This window comes from Eschrichtius robustus, chromosome 8, assembly GCF_028021215.1.
Source record: "Eschrichtius robustus isolate mEscRob2 chromosome 8, mEscRob2.pri, whole genome shotgun sequence".
NCBI classification, from domain to species: domain Eukaryota; kingdom Metazoa; phylum Chordata; class Mammalia; order Artiodactyla; family Eschrichtiidae; genus Eschrichtius; species Eschrichtius robustus.
Window position 1 is genome coordinate 92,419,098 of NC_090831.1, and position 24,526 is coordinate 92,443,623.

General features: G+C 40.1%; 1 protein-coding gene across 4 annotated transcripts in view; it reads right to left on the reverse strand.

Annotated features, from left to right (window-relative positions):
* Positions 1-24,526, reverse strand: part of DOCK4 (dedicator of cytokinesis 4) — a 482,024-nt gene that overhangs the window by 132,713 nt on the left and 324,785 nt on the right. For all 4 annotated transcript variants that reach the window (XM_068549319.1, XM_068549318.1, XM_068549321.1 and 1 more), the window contains exons 17-22: positions 15,521-15,677; positions 9,954-10,051; positions 9,762-9,845; positions 9,465-9,565; positions 7,294-7,375; positions 6,039-6,209 (exon numbers count right to left, since the gene is read on the reverse strand). In XM_068549319.1, the coding sequence (XP_068405420.1) occupies positions 6,039-6,209; positions 7,294-7,375; positions 9,465-9,565; positions 9,762-9,845; positions 9,954-10,051; positions 15,521-15,677 (693 nt within the window). The remainder of the gene's footprint in view (positions 1-6,038; positions 6,210-7,293; positions 7,376-9,464; positions 9,566-9,761; positions 9,846-9,953; positions 10,052-15,520; positions 15,678-24,526) is intronic.

Here is a 24,526-nt window from a genome sequence, read left to right on the forward strand (position 1 = left end):
GACCTGTATGCAGAAAACTATAAGACACTGATGAAAGAAATTAAAGATGATACAAACAGATGGAGAGATATACCATGTTCTTGGATTGGAAGAATCAACACTGTGAAAATAACTATACTACCCAAAGCAATCTACAGATTCAATGCAATCCCTATCAAACTACCAATGGCATTTTTCACAGAACTAGAACAAAAAATTTCACAATTTTTATGGAAACACAAAAGACCCCGAAGAGCCAAAGCGATCTTGAGAAAGAAAAATGGAGCTGGAGGAATCAGGCTCCCTGACTTCAGACTACACTACAAAGCTACAGTAATCAAGACATATAGTACTGGCACAAAAACAGCAAAATAGATCAATGGAACAGGATAGAAAGACCAGAGATAAACCACGCACATATAGTCACCTTATCTTTGATAAAGGAAGCAAGAATATACAACGGAGAAAAGACAGCCTCTTCAATAAGTGGTGCTGGGAAAACTGGACAGCTACATGTAAAAGAATGAGATTAGAACACTCCCTAATACCATACACAATAATAAACTCAAAATGGATTAAAGACCTAAATGTAAGGTCAGACGCTATGTATAAAATTCTTAGAGGAAAATACAGGCAGAACACTCTATGACATAAATCGCAGCAAGATCCTTTTTGACCCACCTCCTAGAGAAATGGAAATAAAAACAAAAATAAACAAATGGGACCTAATGAAACTTAAAAGCTTTTGCACAGCAATGGAAATCATAAACAAGACGAAAAAAGCACCCTCAGAATGGGAGAAAATATTTGCAAACGAAGCAGCTGACAAAGGATCAATCCCCAAAATATACAAGCAGCTCATGCAGCTCAATATCAAAAATCAAACAACCCAATCGAAAAATGGGCAGAAGACCTAAACAGACATTGTTCCAAAGAAGATATACAGATTGCCAACAAACACATGAAAGGATGCTCAACATCAGTAATCATTAGAGAAATGCAAATCAAAACTAAAATGAGGTTTCACCTCACACCGGTCCGAATGGCCATCATCAAAAAATCTACAAACAATAAATGCTGGAGAGGGTGTGGAGAAAAGGGAACCCTCTTGCTCTGTTGGTGGGAATGTAAATTGATACAGCCACTATGGAGAACAGTATGGAGGTTCCTTAAAAAACTAAAAATAGAACTACCATATAACCCAGCAATCCCACTACTGGGCACATGCCCTGAGAAAACTATAATTCAAAAAGAATCATGTACCACAATGTTCATTGCAGCACTATTTACAATAGCCAGGACATGGAAGCAACCTAAGTGTCCATCGACAGATGAATGGATAAAGAAGATGTGGCACATATATACAATGGAATGTTACTCAGCCATAAAAAGAAACGAAATTGAGTTATTTGTAGTGAGGTGGATGGACCTAGGGTCTGCCACAGAGTGAAGTAAGTCAGGAAGAGAAAAACTAATACCGTATGCTAACACATATATATGGAATCTAAAAGAAAAAAAAATGGTTCTGAAGAACCTAGGGGCAGGACAGGAATAAAGACGCAGACGTAGAGAATGGACTTGAGGACACGGCGAGAGGGAAGGGTAAGCTGGGACGAAGTGAGAGAGTGGCATGGACATATATACACTACCAAATGTAAAATAGATAGCTAGTGGGAAGCAGCCACATAGCACAAGGAGATCAGCTCGGTGCTTTGTGCCCACCTAGAGGGGTGGGATAGGGAGGGTGGGACGGAGATGCCAGAGGGAGAGGATATGGGGATATATGTATACATATAGCTGATTTACTTTGTTATACAGCAGCAACTCACACAACAATGTAAAGCAATTATACTCCAATAAAGATGTTAAAAAGATAAATAAATAAAACATAATAAAATATACTTAACCCCACTTTATATCATAAATATTTTAAAAATATTGAATAATCAATTTTTAAATAAATTCATTGCATTTGTGATGTACCAGGAATTCAGAATAGTCACATAAAGCAATGATTAAGTCTCTGAAAAATAAATAAATAAAAACTTAAAAAAATAAATAAAAACTTAAAAAAATAAATAAAAACTGGGCTAGGATTGTACATCGAAACAAACTCAGCCTTTTGCAATTCTACAAAAGGAGGGCAGTGGAAGGAAAAGCCGATCAGCCTCAAACACCTGGTGAAGGAAGAGGCACATTTTCTAATATGAGATTCAAGGGCTGGTGGGTTTACCAATGAGATCTGACACCAGGGGAAGGTAGGTCAAGTCTACAAGCGTTGATGATTCAAACACAGAATCAAATTCAAATTCATGGAGTTTGGTATTTACCTGTATAGCAGCAGCAGAAATTGTAGAAGAGCCAAGACCTGTTTTTGATGCCAGAACCATGGGAATGCTTAAGGTGCTGGGGTCAACAGCTATGTTTTCCCCTTGACTCTTAAAAATTATAGATTTTCTTGAATGTACTTAAAATTAATAACCCGATATTCCCTGGTAAACACTATATTTATATAGCCTTCATTTCACTCTGCAAAGAGCTGAGTCATACAGATGAAATTTTAAAAAATTAAAATAAAATGAGCCCAGCTTTCTGATCACTAAAGTCACCTAAGTTGACTTTCCTCAGGAATCCCTTAATTTATCCATCAATTCTTTATTTATACCTTTTTATTTCAAAAAGGTATTTGAATGTGCTTGCAGTGTAAGATACAATTATTAAAAAGGATAAAGGAACAAGGACGTTGTGACGAGGGCAGAAAGACAGTTGTATAGGTATCTAAGCTAAAGATTTTTACTGAAAATAAAAATAAAAACATGATTTTGTTTTGACCTTCTTGGTAGCCAAGGCAAATAGAGAAAGATAATTAATAGGAACTTGGGGCAGGGTCTTGGGCCTCAACTCCTTCCGCCATTCCTCTTTTCTTGGGGTTTCCAAGGTAGAGACCTGTCCTTGGAATGGGAAACTAAGATCCACTGTATATAGCTGACTCAGCCTTCAGTCCTGCCCAGGGCAGGGTTCCTAAGGACAGAGTCATTAACAGGCTGGGCTTAGGCCAGGAGTACTAAATGAACCTCCTAATACCAGGATGGCCAGATCTATAGAGCAGCCATCCATTGATCCAACCTGAAGGATTGCTGGCATGGCTATTCTACCTCCAGGAGATGGAATTTGCTCTGAATTGTAGCCCACATGGAAAAAATGCAAAATGGAGCAAGGAAACTGGGTTTTTGTCTTTCAGGCAAGAACCTTTAAGAATCTTTAAGGACCAGTGGATAACCTTGGCTCTAGGCAGAGTTCTAAGATGATCTCCATGAACTTTGTCCCCTGATGCTGTTCCCATGCAGAAGTTTTCTCTGGCTCGTGGTGGGGGAACTCAGAGATTTGAAGCATGAGAAGGATTTGACAAACTGTGCCTGGCTTCGAGGATGGAGGAGCCACACACCAAGGAATGCAAGTGGCCTCTAGGAGCTGAGAGCACCCAGCTCCTCCTCCCACCCCTGGCTGACAGCCAGCATGGAAATGGGAATCTCACTCACGAGGAAACTGATGCCTGTCAAAAGCCTGAAAGATCTAGAAAGTGAATTCCTCCCCAGAGCCTCCAGATAAGCCACCAAAGCCAACATCTTGATTTTGGCTGTAGGACCAAGACCTGACCAAGCCTTCCAACCTACAGAACTTGAGCTAATAAATGGGTGTTATCTAAAGCCATGATGGTCATTTGTTATGCAGCAACAGAAACCTAACTATTGGATCAATCAGATTAGTGACACCTTCCTTCTTGGACGAGAGAGCTAAGAAGGTGTGGGGTCAAAGGGGGGCTTGGAATGGGAAGAGGTGTTTAGCATTCTCCCAAAACATAAAGGAACAAAGTCCTCATTGCTTAATGAAGAAAACTAACCACTCCATTATTTTGTATAAATTTTCTCTTAGCATCAAACTAAATAAAATTATCATTTCAAAATTTACAAGTATAGGATACTGCATAAAATAATAGAGAATGACTTCAGTAGAGTTTACGAAGATATTTAGAAACTATTACACATTTTATATATCATCTCTTGACAAAAAGCTAAGGGCCAAAAAAGAAGAATCAAATATGATTCTTTGAAGGTGCTAAAGTTGTTTTTTTATATTTTTATTTTTGGTGGTGTTGGGTCTTCGTTTCTGTGCGAGGGTTTTCTCTAGTTGCGGCAAGCGGGGGCCACTCTTCATCGCGGTGCGCGGGCCTCTTCACTATTGCGGCCTCTCTTGTTGCGGAGCACAGGCTCCAGACGCGCAGGCTCAGCAGCTGTGGTTCACGGGCCTAGTTGCTCCGCGGCATGTGGGATCTTCCCAGACCAGGGCTCGAACCCGTGTCCCCTGCATTAGCAGACAGATTCTCAACCACTGCGCCACCAGGGAAGCCCTAAAGTTGTTTTACTATTTGATGGAGGGGTAGAACTTAGAGAATCAAGAGCAGTTGGAGTTCAGTATGTTAAACAAAGAAAAGGAGGCTGCTCTATATTGTGGTTGTACCTCAGCAGCCGAAATCATCTCAGGGTGACTGCTAGGATTCGGTGGAAACACAACTAAGGTAAAAGAATATTTCTCCAACTTTAAAGAAGAGAAAAATCTCTTGAGTCCCTACAAAGGCAACTCATTAAGAAACCATGACTTAAAGTTACTCTTAAGAGTAAGAGAATATTTTTCAGTTATGGATTAGGTAAGTTTTATCCCTGTAACTGATAAAGGCGTGTTTTGTTTTGTTTTGTTTTGTTTCAGAAAAATCTCAAAATGAGAACTCAACTTTTCAATAGCTTTTGTAAAAGTAGTGAACTTCTGAGAACTTTGATCTAAAGGAATATATGTTAACCTGTTAGAGTATCCTTTTCAAATATCAATGGCTGATAAGTAGGGTCTGGTTAGTGGGCAACTTGACACTGAGGTTTCTGGCACGTTTCCTAACGTGCAGTGACTGTACCATTGACGAGAAGCCAAAATGACATTAAAAGAGCCTGTATCCTTAACCAGATGGAAGAGGAGTCCACCTCTGCAAAGAAGAAAGTAACAAGAATAGCCCCCAAACAGTCAGAAAAACATGGCTCTATTATTGGGGGGATTGGTACATTTCTAGTGTTTTGCCATTATATATAACGCCTTCCAAATGTCAAATGACACCAAATTACAACAATACTCTTAGGGATCTAGTTTTGCCTCCTAATCTCCCATTTTATATCCCAACTCTCAGTGATTGTAAGTCCCAAGTCTCCAGGGGATGGTAGTAAAGAGGTTGCTTCTCCATCTGACAAGTTTTTAAATCAAGTTATTAGAATTAAACGTGTACAAGAAGGAATAAGAAAGTGTAGAGAAAGATATTCAGAATTATCTCTCGGCACAGGTTCAAGGCCACGCTATTTGGAAGGTGTATAGATCCTGTTCTTAAACAAAACATGGGGAGCTCCTCCTGGTCACAGAATTCGGCAGTAACCGCTCAGCACTGGTCACAGCAGATCAGTCCCAGGACGATTAGCGACAAGTTACATAAGACAAAACAACACGCAATTCAGCTGAGACCAATATAATGAGTCTCAAGTCCACAGATTAAAATGCAGCACAAGGGAGTTCTCTGGTGGTCCAGTGGTTAGGACTCGGCGCTCTCACTGCCGGGGCTCGGGTTCCATGCCTGGTTGGGGAACTAAAAACAAAAAAAGCAGCACAAGGCCTGGGGAAAAACAACTGCAGCAGATTGGCTAGAGAGAAGTTCCTTCCCCTTGGCTGATGGTGACAGGGTGTCTCTCTCAGCATGTGTTCTAGAAACTGGAATGGAGGCTGGTGCAAACCAACAGTCTCTCCATTCAGAGCGAGAACAGTCCGAGGAAAGGCAACCTAACTTCTGCTCTGCTGGCTTTCGGAAGCTGAGGGACTTTTTAAAAGTCTACTCAAAGTCAGTTAAGCTACAAATGTAAGCTGGAGCCACGGATTGCTGACGGAGAAAATATTCACTTCTGCGGCTGCGTAAAAATAAATAAATTGGACTCATTTTGCCTCTATTCAGCAGAGATGAAACAAAACATTACCTGTGATTGAGATAATGCTCTGGACCCTTTGCTCTCTTGTGACAGAAAAAAACGGACTGACATGAGGAGCTCCCGAATGCAGCAGCGAAATTCCTCCTCATTCTGTCCGCCGGTGGCGAGGGAAAACAGCCTTCGAGACTGAACGATATACTTAAAAATATATTCTTGGGCCTTAAAACAAAATGTTTAAAACATTAGCTTCAAAGGAAACCAAAGGTACTTATTTGACAATGACACAGCACAAAAACCATAGCACAACATTAGACTTTTAAAATATTGACTTAAACACTAAGGCCCCGTGAGATTTTTGAACAGTATTTACCCGTAGGGAAAGAGCCATTTTTCTCTGATGCCTAATGAGAGACAATGTATAGATAATTTTTAAATTCTATTAATTCTTGAGAGGTGTGAACGTTAAATGTTCCTGATCCTCAGATGATCTTGTAAATTTAATCAACAAAGAGACAGCGGTCTGTTTTTCAAAAAGTATTTTGCTTTGCTGGTAGGTACTCTTGCCACTTGCATTTTACCTTCAATTGGCCCAAAATGACAAATTTATAATGAGTAAAATGCTTGTTTTTTAAAATGTTGACTTTTATCTACTGACTGTTGACTTTTATCTACTGACTGTTGACTTTTATCTACTGACGTCAAATAGGGTATACTCAATTATAGAAATCAAAAGACTGCCAGAGCTGTTACTGGACAATCCTTTTAAGAATCTATATTCTTTACAAACATGTTTGCAGGTAAGGTATCAACATCTCCATATATACTGAGTACGTAGGGCCCAGAGATATGGGCAGTGTTAAACCATGAGACCCAGTAAAACCGCAGGTTTCCTCACTGTGATCCCTGCTAAGCCATCCTATTATCGTCTCTTAAGACAAATGGTCCTCAGATGGTCTCTGTCAGGGTGGTGGAAGCAAGAGCCAGGAACTTCTAAGCTTAACTGCCCATCTGCAGTCTTCTCTTCTTTCCAACCCTTCCTCCTGCCAATCCTAGACTTCAAGTGTTCAGAGCCCAGAGGAGTAAGGATTCAATGCCAGGCAGGTTCCAGTGGGCAAGCCTGGCAAAGTCCCTTTCAAATTTCATCAGCTCTGGAGTAGCCATAAACTGATTAAGATCCTTGAATTGGAATGTCAGTAATACATCATCACCAATTACTGTCTGTGTAGAGGAAACCAATTCGTTTAGGCATCACCACGCAACAGCACTGTTAGACTGTGATCTGTTATTGACGGCGTGCCATTACCTTCAACACCTCCTGGATGTGCTCTTGCCTCTCCGCTTCTGTGATCCTGTCCACATACCACTTGAGCACTTTGATGAGATCTCTAAAATACAAGGAGACGTGCAGAAGGTAGAATTGCTCTCATTCTCAATTAAACGCCAACAAATCAAATGCTTATGTTTATCATGAGGAGGCTTCATTTCCCAACAGTTCTCACATTTTTCTGTCAAACTGCCATAACATAATAATTTTACAAAGTCTGCATATCAACATCACTACCCGTTTTTTTGAAGCTCAAGAGAGAAACAACGTTTCCTCCCAGTGAGATTCCTTTCAATCTGGACATGTTCCATCGGCCCTGCTGTTTCTGGCAGTGCTTCCAATGGGTGAACACAAATATCTGAGAAAAGGACTCTGGCCAAGGGAGTGCCTGAATATGACTGTCATGGTCAATCTCGGACAACTGCTAATTGGGATTTCCTCCCCAGCGACTACGTAAACAGTTGGATGAAATATTTGGCTGGAGGCAAAAGGGGGTGTGGGGAGGGATGAAGGTAATACCTCCCCAATTCAAAGCACACCCCCATGGAGTTATCAAGCCAATTCTCTGACCTGTGGGAAGAATGAGGCTTACCGTCAAAGTATGCCTTAGTAATTTCCAGAAAACCCAAGTCGCATTGTTTTAGGAAACAAAAATTGAATTAACCTCCATCCCCCCAAATTCTCAAGATTGCAGTTGTGTGACTGTTAACACTGGTCAGTTCTCGGTTTCTAGGAAACAGAGCAATTTTTAAAAAAATGCTCCTCTTTTCTGTCGGGAGAGAATCCATGGATGTGCCAGTAGGTAGATGATGCTGGGAGTGCTATTTTGAAGATGATCTGTCAGTGAGTTTCTGGCCACCCACAGCTCAAGACGATTCCGCGGGCCTTATTTGTCTTATTAGGACTTATTAGCTGCCTTCCTGGCCAACCTGAAATTTAGAAATTACACCCTCGTTCTCTGCCTTCCAGTGACATTCTCAGTAGGAGATGGTGACCACCTCACACCAGAGCCCAAATTGTTAGGCCAAGGGGCAAAGTTGGGCCAACATTTCAAAACTATCCCTGTTGTTACATTTCACCCTCTGAAAAACTCATGTTGGCAGAGGGTCAAGTCTTGCAAAAATGACTCCGTTCATTTAAACGTCAGAGGCGTAAATCTTACCAGGCCATGGTGGGGAATACCCAAAGGAACGGGATCAAACACTTAATTGATCACCTACTATCTTTTATACAATACATAGATGGGGAAAACCCTGATTCCATGCTCTTAAAACACACCTCTGGGAATAGATGATTGTGCATGTACATACCCATAGGTGCTTAAAGTATAAGGTAAAAACTTTGGCAGAATAGCAATGACAACAGTGTAATGGGGAGATAGAACTTTGGGGTACATTTCAGGGCTGTATTTAAGCAAGGCCCAAAACCGAGAAGATGTCACGCACGATAGGACAGAAAGAGGGACATTGTCACCTTCTGGCAACTATCACCTGGGCTACGTGGAGGCAGGAACCAGCTAAAGCATGTCATTATTCATTCACTTTTAGCCTTGCTTGCATAATCTGAGCTGACAGGAAAGGACCAGCAGTTAAAATGGCAGCTGGTAACAAAGGGTAGAGTCCAATGACTGAACTGCTTGCAGCCAGGGACCAGGTCTTCATATGATCAGCACAAAGCATAGTGCCTGGTATGCAGTAGGCACTCAGTAAATATTAACAGATGAATGAACAAATGACTTTAAAATGGTATGATGCCAAAGATTGTTTTCCCATCATATTTCTTTCTTAATGACATCTAGAATCATCAAGGAGTGTGGTGATTAAATGGGGCTCTTGACAGCCAAAGTGAAATAACCAGATATTTTAGACTAAGGAATATCAAGTGAAATAGAGACAAGAAGAAAATACCTTATATTTTAGGTTTCAGGAATAGAATTCAGGAGGTTCTTTTTTTTCCCCTTTTAGTCAAAATAAGTTCCAGCCATTAAAAGAAGGTGTGTGAGAAAGGAAGAAACTGTCTCAAGAGACACTTCAGTGGTTGTGCTTCATTTCTTCCTACACTCCCTTTTAAATTTTCCTATATAGTTGGTTCTGCTTTAAAAAGCTCAAAAGAAACTACTTCTAAACCAATTACAAGATAAAAGGCCTTACCTGTATGCAAGTGCCCCAGCAAAATGACTCTCAATGTAAGTGTCCATTACAGGTTTAAAATGATGAAATTTGCTATCTTGTAGCAAATTTATTATGTGAACCTAAAAAAAAAAAAAAAAAAAAAAATGGAGCTTTATAAAACTGAACACAAACCAAGATTTTTTTTTTGGTAGAGGGGAGGGGGAAGGTTTCTTTTCAAGTAAGCTCATGCTATTATGTGCACATTTATAAATAGCCTTAGGAAAGTCAAGATCAAGAGACAAAATTAAGATATAATTAAAGTGAATTTAAACTCACCAAAGAATCAAACACTTTAGACCCATACTTTTGGGAATTTTCATCTAAAATTCCAAACAAGGTATCCAGTGTATCTTGCAGAAACTGTTGGATAAAGAAGTAAAAGCATAAATAAAATATCCTCTGTCCTTCGCCTCTAAATATTCTTTATCCCATGAATTTCTAAGAGAGGGATAACAAAATAGCATTTACCTTTACTATCTCTGACCCATCAATTTCTTTTAATTTAGAGAGACAGCCTGTGATCTTGTCTGGGTGGGTTCTCCACTTCAAAAGATCAAGCATATCACCTTTCCAAACAGAAAAGGAAAATTAGTTGCCTTAATAGAGAACAGCCTCTCACACGAAAGTGTTCTACTGTAAACGCTGAATTCTTACACACATTGCCTCTTGGTCACCCAAGTTGCAGGCTCCCAGGCCCTCCCACTAGGCCTCTAAATGGCATTTATTACAGTGTATTCTAATTATTTCTCCCTTCCCAATGCCCTTGGCTTACAAACTCCTACTTATCCTTCAGTTCTCAGGCTAGCTATCTGTCTTTGCCCCCACTAGACTGTAAATTCCAGCAGAACAAGAAAGTGTGCGAGTTTGGCCCTAACATAGTGCCAGCATCTGGAACAGGGTAGGCACACAGCAGGCACTTGGTAAATACTGGCTGAATGATTTTCTGCCTCCTCCCATTAAAGTGGGAGATTCTTGAGGGCTGGGAACCCACTTAATTCATATTTGTGCCCCTAGCATATAGCACTCTGCCTAGCAGCAAATTCCACTTGGCAATGAAGGTCTTCTTGACAATGTGGCCCAAACCTGGCATGACCAGAAGGTCCCTGCACAGTGATGACAAAGCCAGTCAACTGTCAGACCATCTAGTGAGCCTTTGGACCTGAGAGGGCCAGTTCCTGGACTCCATGATCATCTTCCATCCTAGACTCTGGCCCAGCTCTTCAATTTCCTCCTTTCCCTGAACTGACAACACATGGGCCCTGAGTCTAGCAGGGTCCTCAGGGAACCTCTTCACCTCGTGAGGGAATAAATCCTTCCCTCATCCTTCCTGCGCAGAAGGTCCTGAACATGGTGTCCTGCTTCACTGGTCTCCAAAGGGATCAGGGAGACAGTGGTGTCTGGAGGTCAATGAAAGCAGTAAGAACTGACAAGGCACGTGCGAGCGGGATGTGCCCCGGGCAGGGGAACCTGGCAGGGCTGGTCTCCTGGTGCTCAGCGGGGCTGAGAGACTAGAATGGCCAAGAGAGAAGCCAGGAGGGGTTTTCTACTTCAAAGCACTTGTTTCAGGAAAAACCCAAATGGGACTTGCTGAGAGACAGAAAGACCGATGTGGAAACAAGAAACAAACCAAACAAACACAATCCAAGAGATCAAGGAAGAGTAGTTATGATGCGAAAGAAAATACGATGTAGTGAATAAAGATGTGAAAAAAGCATACGAATCTCAAGAGGAAATAGAAGCAACCTCCACCAAAGTCAGATTCAAAAGAAAAACTTCACAGACAAAAGAAAGAAATTTGGTACTAAATGAGAATATTTGCCTATAACAAATAGGGGTAAGAGGAGGAGGCGGATTTAGAACTAGAAAAATGAGGGAATTTTTTTTTCAATACTGACATTGAAAAAGAGATTTATGACTATTTTCATAACACAAAATCCTGAAAAGGTTAAATATTCATGTCTAACTCGGGCACCCTGGAGGTATGATTGAAACCTTTTAAAAAATGATTGGTCATATTTAGATGAGTGATTCCACAGGGCGAGACCGGCTACAGTAGACGTGGCCCTCCAGGATTCTCCTCCTATGTTTGCTCCCTCCCTCCGACTTCCTGCAGGATGCCTCCCTTCCCCGGCAGCCCCTCTTTTGTAATTCCCCCAGCCATTCACTCTTCACTTCCCACTCCACGTCCCGTCCAGCGCTCACTCCGTCCCCTCCCTCTCTTTCCCTGCCCTTTAGAGTGAGGCTGCTGCAGAGGCGTGCAGGGCGCTGCCCACCGTGGGGGGGTGGGGGGGTGGGGGGTGTGCAGGGGAAGGAGGCAGCTCTACTGGCTGCAAAGTGGCATCACCAGAAGCAGCAGTGGGGGACCAGGAATAGGACTGTCATCAGCAGAGCTGGGCAACAGATGACAGTGGTCCAGACAATCGGATCAGGATGGGGCTGTGCATCTTTCCTGTGAGAAGTCTGAGGAATTTCGAGACTGCTCCCAATGGAGCCAAGAGGAAAGCAGTATGTCCGTCTGGACATAATTAATGACGTATGCCAGCCCTCTCATTATTGTTCCCTATTAATTTCTATATATTATAAGATATTTTCCGCAAAAGCCTATTTTAAGATCTGTTGTGTGAGGAAACATTTTTTTTTCCTTAGCAATATGTCATTGTTACAGAATTAAAATAAAAAATTTAAATACTTAAAAAAAAATTCATGCATGCCAAGAACTCAGAATCAAGTCAAAATTGTCATCTCTTAGGTCTCTATTTTAGCCATTTGAAGATACACGAGTTGCAAATTTGGAGCTAGGACCTACTACTGAAAAATGTGAATTTTATACATTCCATTCAATTATCATTTAAGTGTATACTGACTGTATGCCTAATCTACCAAGAGCTATAAAATAGGTAGATGGCATGATCCCTACTTTTGTTTTTTTTAATCACAATCTCAGGAAGAGACTGAATAAACCACCCATCACTGGGGGGGGGAGAAAGGGACGTGGGGCAGTCAGTACCTGCACAAACGTTAGACTTAATTTAAGCACTGTTTTTATTTTCTCATAACTTTTTAAACAGTTGTGTTTAACAGTCCAAGGAAGCTGACAAACAAGTAAAGTAATTCCTTTGCTGATCCCCACTTTTAAGAAGCTTAAAATATCTACTTGATTTGGCAATCACAGACGTCTAGCTGAGTGCTCTGGCCTCAGTATGCTATATAAGAATGACACTGGAACACAGAGAGAGTGTGCAGACACACTTTAGAAACCCTGAAATGCAAATCTGCTCTAGGAAACTGTTCCTAGAGACCACATCACTTACTAAATGCCCAATTGTAATGGTAATGGGATCTGTAAACTTTCCAAGTCAAGTAAAATGAATACAAAGCAATTTAATTCCAATTTGGAACTGGATTACTTCTACACAGAGACATGTGTCTAGCGTGTAAATTTCAGAAAGCTCAACTAACTTCCTTCCTCCTTCCCATGTCTGAGACACACTATTCATTTCCTGCTTCATTTTGAGCTGTCTTACACTGACAAGGTTAATCAATGTCAAAATGATAATTAAGCACTTATTAGTCTTCAACAATGAGGCAAGCATTGCCTTCCATATGGTGAGATGTTTAATATAATGGTTTCGTGAATAGTTTATTTACCTGAAAATGTTCTCTGCTTTTACAAAGTAGTAGCTTCTAATTATCAGGATTTTGTTCCCTCTGTCTTAGGTTCACAATTCTAATATCCTAAACCCTAGAACTAGAAAAAATTAAGGATGCAGGGCCGAATATTTTGATGGCAGATAATCTATTGTTAGATTTGTGTCATTGGCAGAATAATGGTCCCCAAAGATGTCCGTATTCTAATCCCTGGAACCTGTGAATATGTTTATCTTACATGGCAAAAGAGATTTTACAGGTGTGACTAAGTTAAAGATCTTTTAAATAGGGGTATTATCCTGGATGATTTGGTGGGCCCGCTCTAATCACAGGGGTCCCTAAAAGATGGAAGATGGTTAGGGTCAGAGAGATTTGAAGATGCTGTGCTGCTGGCTTTGAAGATGGAGAAAGGGGCCAGGAGCCAAGGAATGCAGGTGGCTCCTAGAAGCTAGAAAAGGTAAGTAAAAGGATTCTCTCCAAGGGATTTTAGAGGGAATGTGGCCCTGCCGACACCTTGATTTAGGCCCCATGAAACTGACTGCAGACTTTTGACCTCCAAAATTGTAAGATAATAAATTATTGTTGCTTTAAGCCAATAAGTTTACAGTAATTACTACAGCAGCAACAGATAACTAATACAAGCTGAAAATAGTCTAATGGAGACAATCAGTTAAATGTGAACTCTATAACAGACACACAACTAATCCACATGGGATGAATAAAAATTCCACTGAAGGGAGTCAGTAACATGTTGATTTTATTATCTTCATAATCTCCATGGGGTTAGACTGTTCCCAAAAAAAATGCCCGAGGTAAATGCTTTATAGTCATTATAGAGTTCTGTCAATGAAGGTTTTATTTAAGTAAAATCATTAACCACTGAATACTGATAAAGTCTGGTATAATGACATAACTTGGCAATAGCTACTTTCAATCAGATTTACTAAAAATGGATTATGTAGTTGATTTTTTAAAATATTTCTCAAAAATACTTCTGGAAGGGGAGAAACAAAACCCAAGATAAATGTGAAAGAATCATTTGCCATTTGCCAACTTCTATATAAATACAGTAGCAATGCATGACAAATTGAGTGGTATCTTAAAAGTGGTCATTATAACAATGCCACAATTTGCTTCTTTTCTCATTCCATGTTCTAAGAAAAGAAATATATTTCTTACTATGTGACACAGAAGAAAGAACTAACAACACTTACAAAAGTTTAAGCACAGGAGCATTTTTTGACTCACAGTACAGGGCCCTGACTTAGGATGGTTTGACTTAAGATTTTTTGACTTTACATGGGTGTGAAAGTGATATGAAATCGTTTAGAAACCATACTTCGAATTTTGAGTTTTGCTCTTTTCCTGAGTTAGCCACATGCTAACACAGGTACAATACCCTCTTGTGATGCTGGGCATTGAGCCCCAGCTCCCAGACAGCCATGTGATCTCGAAGGTAAACAAGCAACACCAGTTACAACCATTCTGTACCTATACAACCATTCTGTTTTTCACTTTCAGTACAGTATCCAATAAATTACATGAGATATCCAACACTATTATAAAATAGGCTTTGTGTTAGATAATTTTGCCCCGTTGTAAGCTAATGTAAGTGTTCTGGGCATGTTTAATGTAGGCTAGGCTAAGCTATGATGTTTTGTAGGTTAGGTGTAATAAATGCATATTCTACTTACCTTATTCAAGTTACCATGGGTTTATCGGGATGTAACCCAATCCTAAGTCAAGGAAGAGCTGTGCCTTATTATGAAGTGATTCTCTTCAACATAATGAATCTGATTTTATTAATATGGCATTGAGGATGCTTTCCAGAAGGCTTACATGGCAACCATGAAGAACTCAAAAATGTTTAATTTGCTTCCTTCATTATAGACAATGTTTTCACAACAGTTTGCCAAGGAGAAGAACTTGCTTTATTAATCATAACTTGCTAAACAATCACTGACATAAAAAGTAATGCTAGAATAGAAAAGCAATATCCATCTAATTAAACAAAAAACGGCCTTCACTCTAAAGTCTGCAATTAGCACTGTCTATGGAGCTATAAAGCAAGAGAGATTAAGGTGGTGGTAATCTTTGTCTTTTTTTTTTTTTTTTTTTAAAGCAGCTGGGTTTGACGGTTTATTTTGAAGAGTCGTGTACTTGGGTTCCAATACTGGGATAATTCTATAGTCCTTAAACTACATGCATTTAAGAGATCATTGGGTCACAACTGTTTTCATATTATTGGAAATCACAAACAGAAGGATCAACATTTTTTCTAGTGCAAAGTTGTTATACATAACATTGATGTTTATTGAATATCCTATCAAAATTCACATGAATACTTAAATACAAGGGCTTTCAAATAAAACAGTATTATACATTACCGTTTTGTGTGAGTTTTGTGGAACAGAGAAAAGATGTTATCCAAAAAGACTCCTTTGTGGCCTTCATGGCTTGATTATTATTCCCAAGGAGAATGCCCTTGGAAAAAGGAAGTTTGAGGTAGCGGGTAGTATCCTGAAGATTTGTGTTTTCTTCACACTGTAAAAAATATTTTTAAAAATGGGGAAGGGGGGAGAAGAGACCTCATGAGAATTATTAAGCATGATAACTATTGCTAGTGTTTATGAACTGGGAAATATTCCAAATATTATTACAAATAGAATTTGGCTTTTAAGTAAAATGCAACAAAAATGTCTAAGCGGAATTACGCACGGATTTTGGACTCAGACCCATTTGGGTTTGAATCCTATCTCTGTTACTTCCCACACAAGTAACTGTATCAAGTTGTTTAACCTCCTGTGATTTCCGTTTTCTCTCTCTAAAACCTCACTGTGCCGTCCTAAGAATTAGATTACATAAGGCTTTTATCATAGAGCCTGATACACTGGAAGTGCTCAAGAAATCATACTGCAGTGACCATCGCATTTAAAAAAAGTGCTTACATTCTTCCCACATCTCCTCTGAGGCAGATATTAAACAACTCCTTACTTTGAAAACTGGCAATTAAAGGACTCTGTATTTCAGGATAATCTCACAGCTCCACTACGTTGAGAAGTCTCTACAGAAAATGCCAGCCAACAAATGTAAAAGGAATTACAGGTTTTAAAAAATACAGTTTCACATTCCTAGTGTAATTCTTATTTTACTCAATGATTGTCGCTAAGTGCTAAAACCAGCAGGAAAACTATTGATGAGGAAATGAACATTCATATGATGCCACACAGGTTACCTCCTACTGGCAAGACGACAGATGTAACTGCCCGTGGGGGGACTGGGTTGTCAGCCCTCTAACGCAGGGCAACGCAAAGAAACACATCATCATCTGCAATGTGTTCTTACAAGGCTGTGGAACCTGAATCTGTTACACCTACAGGTTCAACTTCTACCTCACAGGAAATACGAGGGACAGAGCAACATGCTGAATGTTAGGGGGAAGCAACCAGACAAAGCCAGAAGGCAGCACTTTCTGTAGGATGCTTGGCTTTGTCTCTTCAAGTCAAGTTTTGTGAAAAAAAGGATTGCTCTAGATTAAACAACACTTAAGAGATAGATAGCCAGATACAATGTAATGGTCCTGGATTTGGACAAACTTGCTGAAAAGGATTTTTTTTTTTTTAATTTATACATTGACTAAGTTCTAGATGAGATTAAAAAAAAATTAATGATTGGAAAAGTCATTAACTGAAAAAAGGAAATTAAAAAAAATATATATATATATAACGAAGCAATCTAGATATCCTTCAGTACATGAACAGATAAACTGTGGTACATCCAGAAAATGGAATACCATTCAGTGCTAAAAAGAAGTGAGCTACCAAGCCATGAAAAGACATGGAGGAACCTTGATGCATATCACTAAGTGAAAGAAGCCAATCTGAAAAGGCTACATACTATATGATTCCAACTATGTGACATTCTAGAAAGGGCAAAACTATGGAGACAGTAAAAAACATCAGTGGTTGCCAGGGGTTGGGAGTAGGAGAAAGGATGAACAGGCAGAGCACAGATTTTTTTCTAAGGCAGTATGATATTATCATGATGGATACATGTCACTATACATTTGTCCAAACCCACAGAATATACAAAACCAAGAGTGAACCCTACCCTACGGTAAACCATGGAGTTTGGGTGATGATGATGTGTCAATGTAGGTTCACCCTTGGTAAATGAGTGATGTTGCTAATGGGGGAGGCTCCGTATGGGTGGAGGCAATGGGTGGAAGGGAAGTCTCTGTACTTTACTCTCAACTTTACTGTACACTAAAACTGCTCTTTTAAAAAGTCTATTAAAAATATATATCATTTGGGTAAACGAAGTCCATACAGAAAACCATTCAGAAAGATATACACTAAGGGGTGAACAGTTAACATTGTTTGGGTAATGACAGTCTGGTGTTTTTATTTTATTTATCTATATACTGCTTTTGTAATGAAGGTGATTTTATATTAAAATTCTGAGAAAAAATATTGCAACAGATACAGAGATGGTATAGCTTAGCTTATTTTGAGTATAAACTTAGGAACCTTATTTCTTTAAATATTTTCAAGGCTAGTGTCTTGGGAACAGGTAGGAAATTAAGCACAGAATCCTCTGGTTTTCTAGACTACTTCGTGTGATTTACCAAAAAATTTTAATAATAAATTTTTAAGAAAGACCTCTCTAATAAGTTGAGAGAAACAGAATCAGAATATTACAAGATGTTCTTCCCAGCACACCTGTCCGGTAACGGGAGGACCAGTCAACACAATAAACAGCCTCCATAACTCTCTTCTCATGTTATGACTCCAAATGCTTTCTTTTATTACTGCAAGATATTTCATTTAGACAGAAGAATGCATATATAGTTTAAAGAATAATTATAAAGCGAACATTTCAGATGCTTTCCAAAAAAAAAAATGCTTAGGCAAAGTAATGTTCTGGAACTTGGGGTCACCATCCCCTCTCCTCAATCCTGTTCTTGGTATCAGGGCTTGGAGCACAGCAAGCTATAACTTGAGTCACAGCAACCCATACTGGGCCTATTTCCTGCCTGGATCTGGTCTCTGGGGTCAGAAACATGCTCTGGTCTGCCATCCCCAGCCTGACTCATGCTCCGTTTGTCGAACCATACCTCCTATTGGGACTGAAACCTCATGCAAACCCAGTCTAGACACTGTCTAGCTATTTCCAGGCCTCCTCCCCAGAAGCTGGAGTGTGCCCTGGTCTGGTATGCTCCATCTGTTCACAGAAATCCTGCCCCTATAGATAGATCTCTTAACCCCCTTCCCCCCAGCTAACTAACTGCCTGCTCTTGAGCACTTCTGGAAGCCTCTTAGAATTCCTGCTTGCTGAGCTCATGTAGTTCAACTGGCAGTCAGGGACCAGTCACTGCTGCGTCGTGTCCATAGCGGGCACCGTAAATAGAAGCCTTGGCTGCCTTCACTGGGGCCAGTCACTGTGGCCAGGTCAGTGCCACCTTTTCTAGTTCACTGCACTTCTCTCCCAGCCTGGAGGGCCAAGACCTCAGCATCGGAGTCTCTCTGATTCCGAGACGTGACACCTTGAGAGCTTCTTAAAGCTAAACTCTATCACCCTTACTCAATGCAAAATACAGTAACTAATACAAACTTTACTCTGGACACCAAAGTTATCTGAAGACCTTGCACCAACAATACTGGTGTGCATATGTGTGTGCTGTGTGTGTTGGTGTTGGTGTTGGTGTGGGGAGCAAGTGCGGGGGTGGGGGGGTAGGAATTCTACCCCTAAATTCAGTAAAGAAAAGTACATAATTATCCTTTGGTCTCTGTGAACCCTTTGCTATAATATTTACCAGGAGTTCAGAGCTGCGTTTATTGTCCAGTAGGAGTCAAGGCCATACGCTAGGTATGGGGTTAGAGTTTTAATCTATTTCCAAAGAACTTAAGTGGCCTGCAGAGAAAATCTCATGGCCTATCTTTCCTTGTCCTCTGAGGTTTTCAGCATGCACCCATAACACATCACACAACACTGGAGCTTTTAAAGGCAATCCAAGCAACCACCATTTAGGCTAAGCATGCTGTGTGTATTTTCCTATTCTGATAATAATCCTATGAGGCAGGACATTGTAACCTGGGGAGCTTATGTGATTTGCTCAATATCACAATATTAGTAACTATCAGAGCCAGGATCTGAACCAAAGTTTGTGCTTACAACTACTATACGACACAGTAGTTATGACTACAATGACTCTTCCATTGACTCTTCCAATGACTCTTGTTTTAACCAGGTTTTGAGTTTTGCGATAACAAATTTAAAATGTATCAATTTATAGATAACATAGTGAATGGTGGGTATGTCTAAGAAAGACCCCCTAGAAGTTCATTTTTCAAAAAAAAGGTATGTTTGTGTAAGACACCCTGGGAGAGAGCTTAGAGTGGTCTGTGGATCTGAAATAGTTTCATACATGAAATGGCTATGAGTCCTACAGTGAAACGGCTAGTTGACTTTCTGAAACCACTCAGGGAGCAAAAGGGATCACGTGATATGGATGCAGTGGGGAAGGGGGCAGGTAGGAGCAGAGGAGGCATGACATGGGAGACTGGAAACACAACAGATGAGATAGAGATCATTCGTTCAGTCACTTGATGAGAGAGAATTTATGGAAGAGAAATGAGGTTGAAGATCAGTGAAGAATAGAAATGGGTTCCAGAAGATAGGCTTGTAAGGCAGGGGCAGTGGTCAGTAAGGGTTTAAGCCAAAAAGGTTGTCCAGACTCTTAAGAGGAAATACACAGTTCACCAGCAGAAGCCAGGGAGTGAGCAAGAGTCAGCAGTGAACTCCTCGAGCATTCTTCTGCCAGGTGGGAGAAGGGTCTGCACTGTGAGTAGGAGTCTGAACCACAGTATGGATGGGAGAGAACAAACAGGAATGAGCAATCTCCTTCCAGGTGAAGGGCTAAGAGTTAATGAAGTCACGGAAATGAAGCTGGTAAAGGATGGCATGGCATTGCCTGTGTTTTAATTGGAAAAACAGTACAAAGGAGTTGTGGCTGGGTGTCTGAAGGCCTGCGAATCTGAGCAATGTAGGCTCGACACCAAGAAACTGCAGTTTTGGACTTCCCTGGTGGCACAGTGGTTAAGAATCTGCCTGCCAATGCAGCAGACACGGGTTCGAGCCCTGGTCCGGGAAGATCCCACATGCCACGGAGCAACTAAGCCCGTGCGCCACAACTACTGAGCCTGCGCTCTAGAGCCCGCAAGCCACAACTACTGAGTCCGCATGCCACAACTACTGAAGCCCGCGTGCCTAGAGCCCGTGCTCCACAGCAAGAGAAGCCACCGCAATGAGAAGCCCACGCACCGCAACAAAGAGTAGCCCCCGCTCACCGCAACTAGAGAAAACCCGTGTGTAGCAACAAAGACCCAATGCAGCCAAAAATAAATAAATAAATAAAATTAAAAAAAAAAAAAAAAGAAACTGCAGTTTTGCACAAAATTACACTGCATGTAGTTGATAGATGGTTTTGTCACCGCAGTGGAATCCAGTCACACCCCTAAACTACATGGGGGGTTAAATATGGATCACTTGCATTCCGGGGAACACTTGGAACACAAGTGATTTGGTTTTGGCATAGGGACGATTTTTTTCATCAAATCCAGTGCAGGCATGGAACAAGGTAATACGGATATGAGAATAAGAAGGACCGTCCTCCCTGTCCTCTTGCGACAGACACAGACACAGCTAAAGTCTTCCTGGCGTTATGGTAGATGTATGATGACAGAGAGATGAGGGGACGATTAACTGAGCCATTCTTTCTAGGAGAGACAAGGCGACATGACCACAGCCTCTTGAGGCTGCTACTGGATTGTGGGAACAAAACAATGCCATTGTCATAGGAAAGGACTATTCTCTGTGTTTGCTTTGATAGGCTGGGATCTGTGCAAGTCATTTTAAAATGGCATGAAGTTAATTTATTACAAATTAGAGAAGAGGGAGAAGAAAGCCAGCCCTTCGCTTTACTTGAGACGAATCAGATCTGACAGGAGGGATGTGTTCTCTCAGATTCTTACAGAAGAGTTAAAATGCAGGCTACGTGGAAGCAGGAGTAGCCTCTGTCTTCTGTGAGATTACATAGCATGGTTCACAGTCTATTTCTTTGTCTAGAACTAAAATCAGTTGGTACAGCATTGAATGTTGCATCACACCCCAGGCTACTTTTTGACCACTGTCCTAGGCACAAGAGATGCAATGGTCAGTCACAGACACTCTTCCAGAAATGTGGTATCTGCAATAATGCAAGCTATGTGATTGAGAGAAATAAATTAAAAATTTCTTCAGAAATACACTGGTACTGAGATTCGTAGTATATTAATCAAATTAAGGGGCCTGTAATTTGCAGAAAGTAGAGAATTAAATTAAAAACTATAGTAATTTAGACAATCCAGTTGAAACGATATATTGCCAGTTAATCAAACCAGTTGTGGCAGCAAAATACCTTCTTCTGGGGATTCTTTCAATATGATTAGTCATCCTTAATGTTATTATTAAACATTTATTAAAGTCCTACTATTTGACAGTCCTTTAATTCAGTATAAAGAATGTAACAAGGAAATAAACACAGTCCCTGTCCGTGAGGGCATTACATGCCTGACCTCTGCATTCATCTGTTAATACTGATTACAAAGCTGTGATAAAGATCCCTGGATTCCACTGGCTGAATGGATACAAAAACAAGACCCGTATATATGCTGTCTACAAGAGACCCACTTCAGACCTAGGGACACATACAGACTGAAAGTGAGGGGATGGAAAAAGATATTCCATGCAAATGGAAATCAAAAGAAAGCTGGAGTAGCAATTCTCATATCAGACAAAATAGACTTTAAAATAAAGACTATTACAAGAGACAAAGAAAGACACTATATAATGATCAAGGGATCGATCCAAGAAGAAGGTATAACAATTGTAAATATTTATGCACCCAACATAGGAGCACCTCAATACATAAGGCAAATACTAACAGCCATAAGAGGGGAAATTGACAGTAACACAATCATAGTAGGGGACTTTAACATCCCACTTTCACCAATGGACAGATCATCCAAAATGAAAATAAATAAGGAAACACAAGCTTTAAATGACACATTAAACAAGATGGACTTAATTGATATTTATAGGACATTCCACCCAAAAACAACAGAATACACATTTTTCTCAAGTGCTCATGGAACATTCTCCAGGATAGATCATATCTTGGGTCACAAATCAAGCCTTGGTAAATTTAAGAAAATTGAAATCGTATCAAGTGTCTTTTCCGACCACAATGCTATGAGACTAGATATCCATTACAAGAAAAGATCTGTAAAAAATACAAACACATGGAGGCTACACAATACACTACTTAATAACGAAGTGATCACTGAAGAAATCAAAGGGGAAATCAAAAAATACCTAGAAACAAAGGACAATGGAGACACGACGACCAAAACCTATGGGATGCAGCAAAAGCAGTTCTAAGAGGGAAGTTTATAGCAATACAAGCCTGCCTCAAGAAACAGGAAACATCTCGAATAAACAACCTAACCTTGCACCTAAAGCAATTAGAAAAAGAAGAACAAAAATACCCCAAAGATAGCAGAAGGAAAGAAATCATAAAGATCAGATCAGAAATAAATGAAAAAGAAATGAAGGAAACAATAGCAAAGGTCAACAGAACTAAAAGCTGGTTCTTTGAGAAGATAAACAAAATTGATAAACCATTAGCCGGACTCATCAAGAGAAAAAGGGAGAAGACTCAAATCAATAGAATTGAAATGAAAAAGGAGAAGTAACCACTGACACTGCAGAAATACAAACGATCATAAGAGATCTCTCACAAGCAACTCTATGCCAATAAAATGGACAACCTGGAAGAAATGGACAAATTCTTAGAAATGCATAACCTGCCGAGACTGAACCAGGAAGAAATAGAAAATATGAACAGACTAATCGCAAGCACTGAAATTGAAACTGTGATTAAAAACCTTCCAACAAACAAAAGCCCAGGACCAGGTGGCTTCACAGGCGAATTCTATCAAACATTTAGAGAAGAGCTAACACCTATCCTTCTCAAACTCTTCCAAAATATTGCAGAGGGAGGAACACTCCCCAACTCATTCTGCGAGGCCACCATCACCCTGATACCAAAACCAGACAAAGATGTCACAAAGAAAGAAAACTACAGGCCAATATCACTGATGAACACAGATGCAAAAATCCTCAACAAAATACTAGCAAACAGAATCCAACAGCACATTAAAAGGATCATACACCATGATCAAGTGGGGTTTATTCCAGGAATGCAAGGATTCTTCAATATACGCAAATCAATCAACGTGATACACCATATTAACAAATTGAAGGAGAAAAACCATATGATCATCTCAATAGATGCAGAGAAAGCTTTCGACAAAATTCAACACCCACTTATGATAAAAGCCCTGCAGAAAGTAGGCATAGAGGGAACTTTCCTCAACATAATAAAGGCCATATATGACAAACCCACAGCCAACATTGTCCTCAATGGTGAAAAACTGAAACCATTTCCACTAAGATCAGGAACAAGACAAGGTTGCCCACTCTCACCACTGTTATTCAACATAGTTTTGGAAGTGTTAGCCACAGCAATCAGAGACGAAAAAGAAATAAAAGGAATCCAAATCGGAAAAGAAGAAGTAAAGCTGTCACTGTTTGCAGATGACATGATACTATACATAGAGAATCCGAAAGATGCTACCAGAAAACTACTAGAGCTAATCAATGAACTTGGTAAAGTAGCAGGATACAAAATTAATTCACAGAAATCTCTTTCATTCCTATACACTAATGATGAAAAATCTGAAAGTGAAATTAAGAAAACACTCCCATTTACCATTGCAACAAAAAGAATAAAATATCTAGGAATAAACCTACCTAAGGAGACAAAAGAGCTGTATGCAGAAAATTATAAGACACTGATGAAAGAAATTAAAGATGATACAAATAGATGGAGAGATATACCATGTTCTTGGATTGGAAGAAGCAACATTGTGAAAATGACTCTACTACCCAAAGCAATCTACAGATTCAATGCAATCCCTATCAAACTACCACTGGTATTTTTCACAGAACTAGAACAAAAAATTGCACAATTTGTATGGAAACACAAAAGACCCCGAATAGCCAAAGCAATCTTGAGAACAAAAAATGGAGCTGGAGGAATCAGGCTCCCTGACTTCAGACTATACTACAAAGCTACGGTAATCAAGACAGTTTGGTACTGGCACAAAAACAGAAACATAGATCAATGGAACAGGATAGAAAGCCCAGAGATAAACCCATGCACATATGGTCACCTTATCTTTGATAAAGGAGGCAAGCATATACAGTGGAGAAAAGACAGCCTCTTCAAT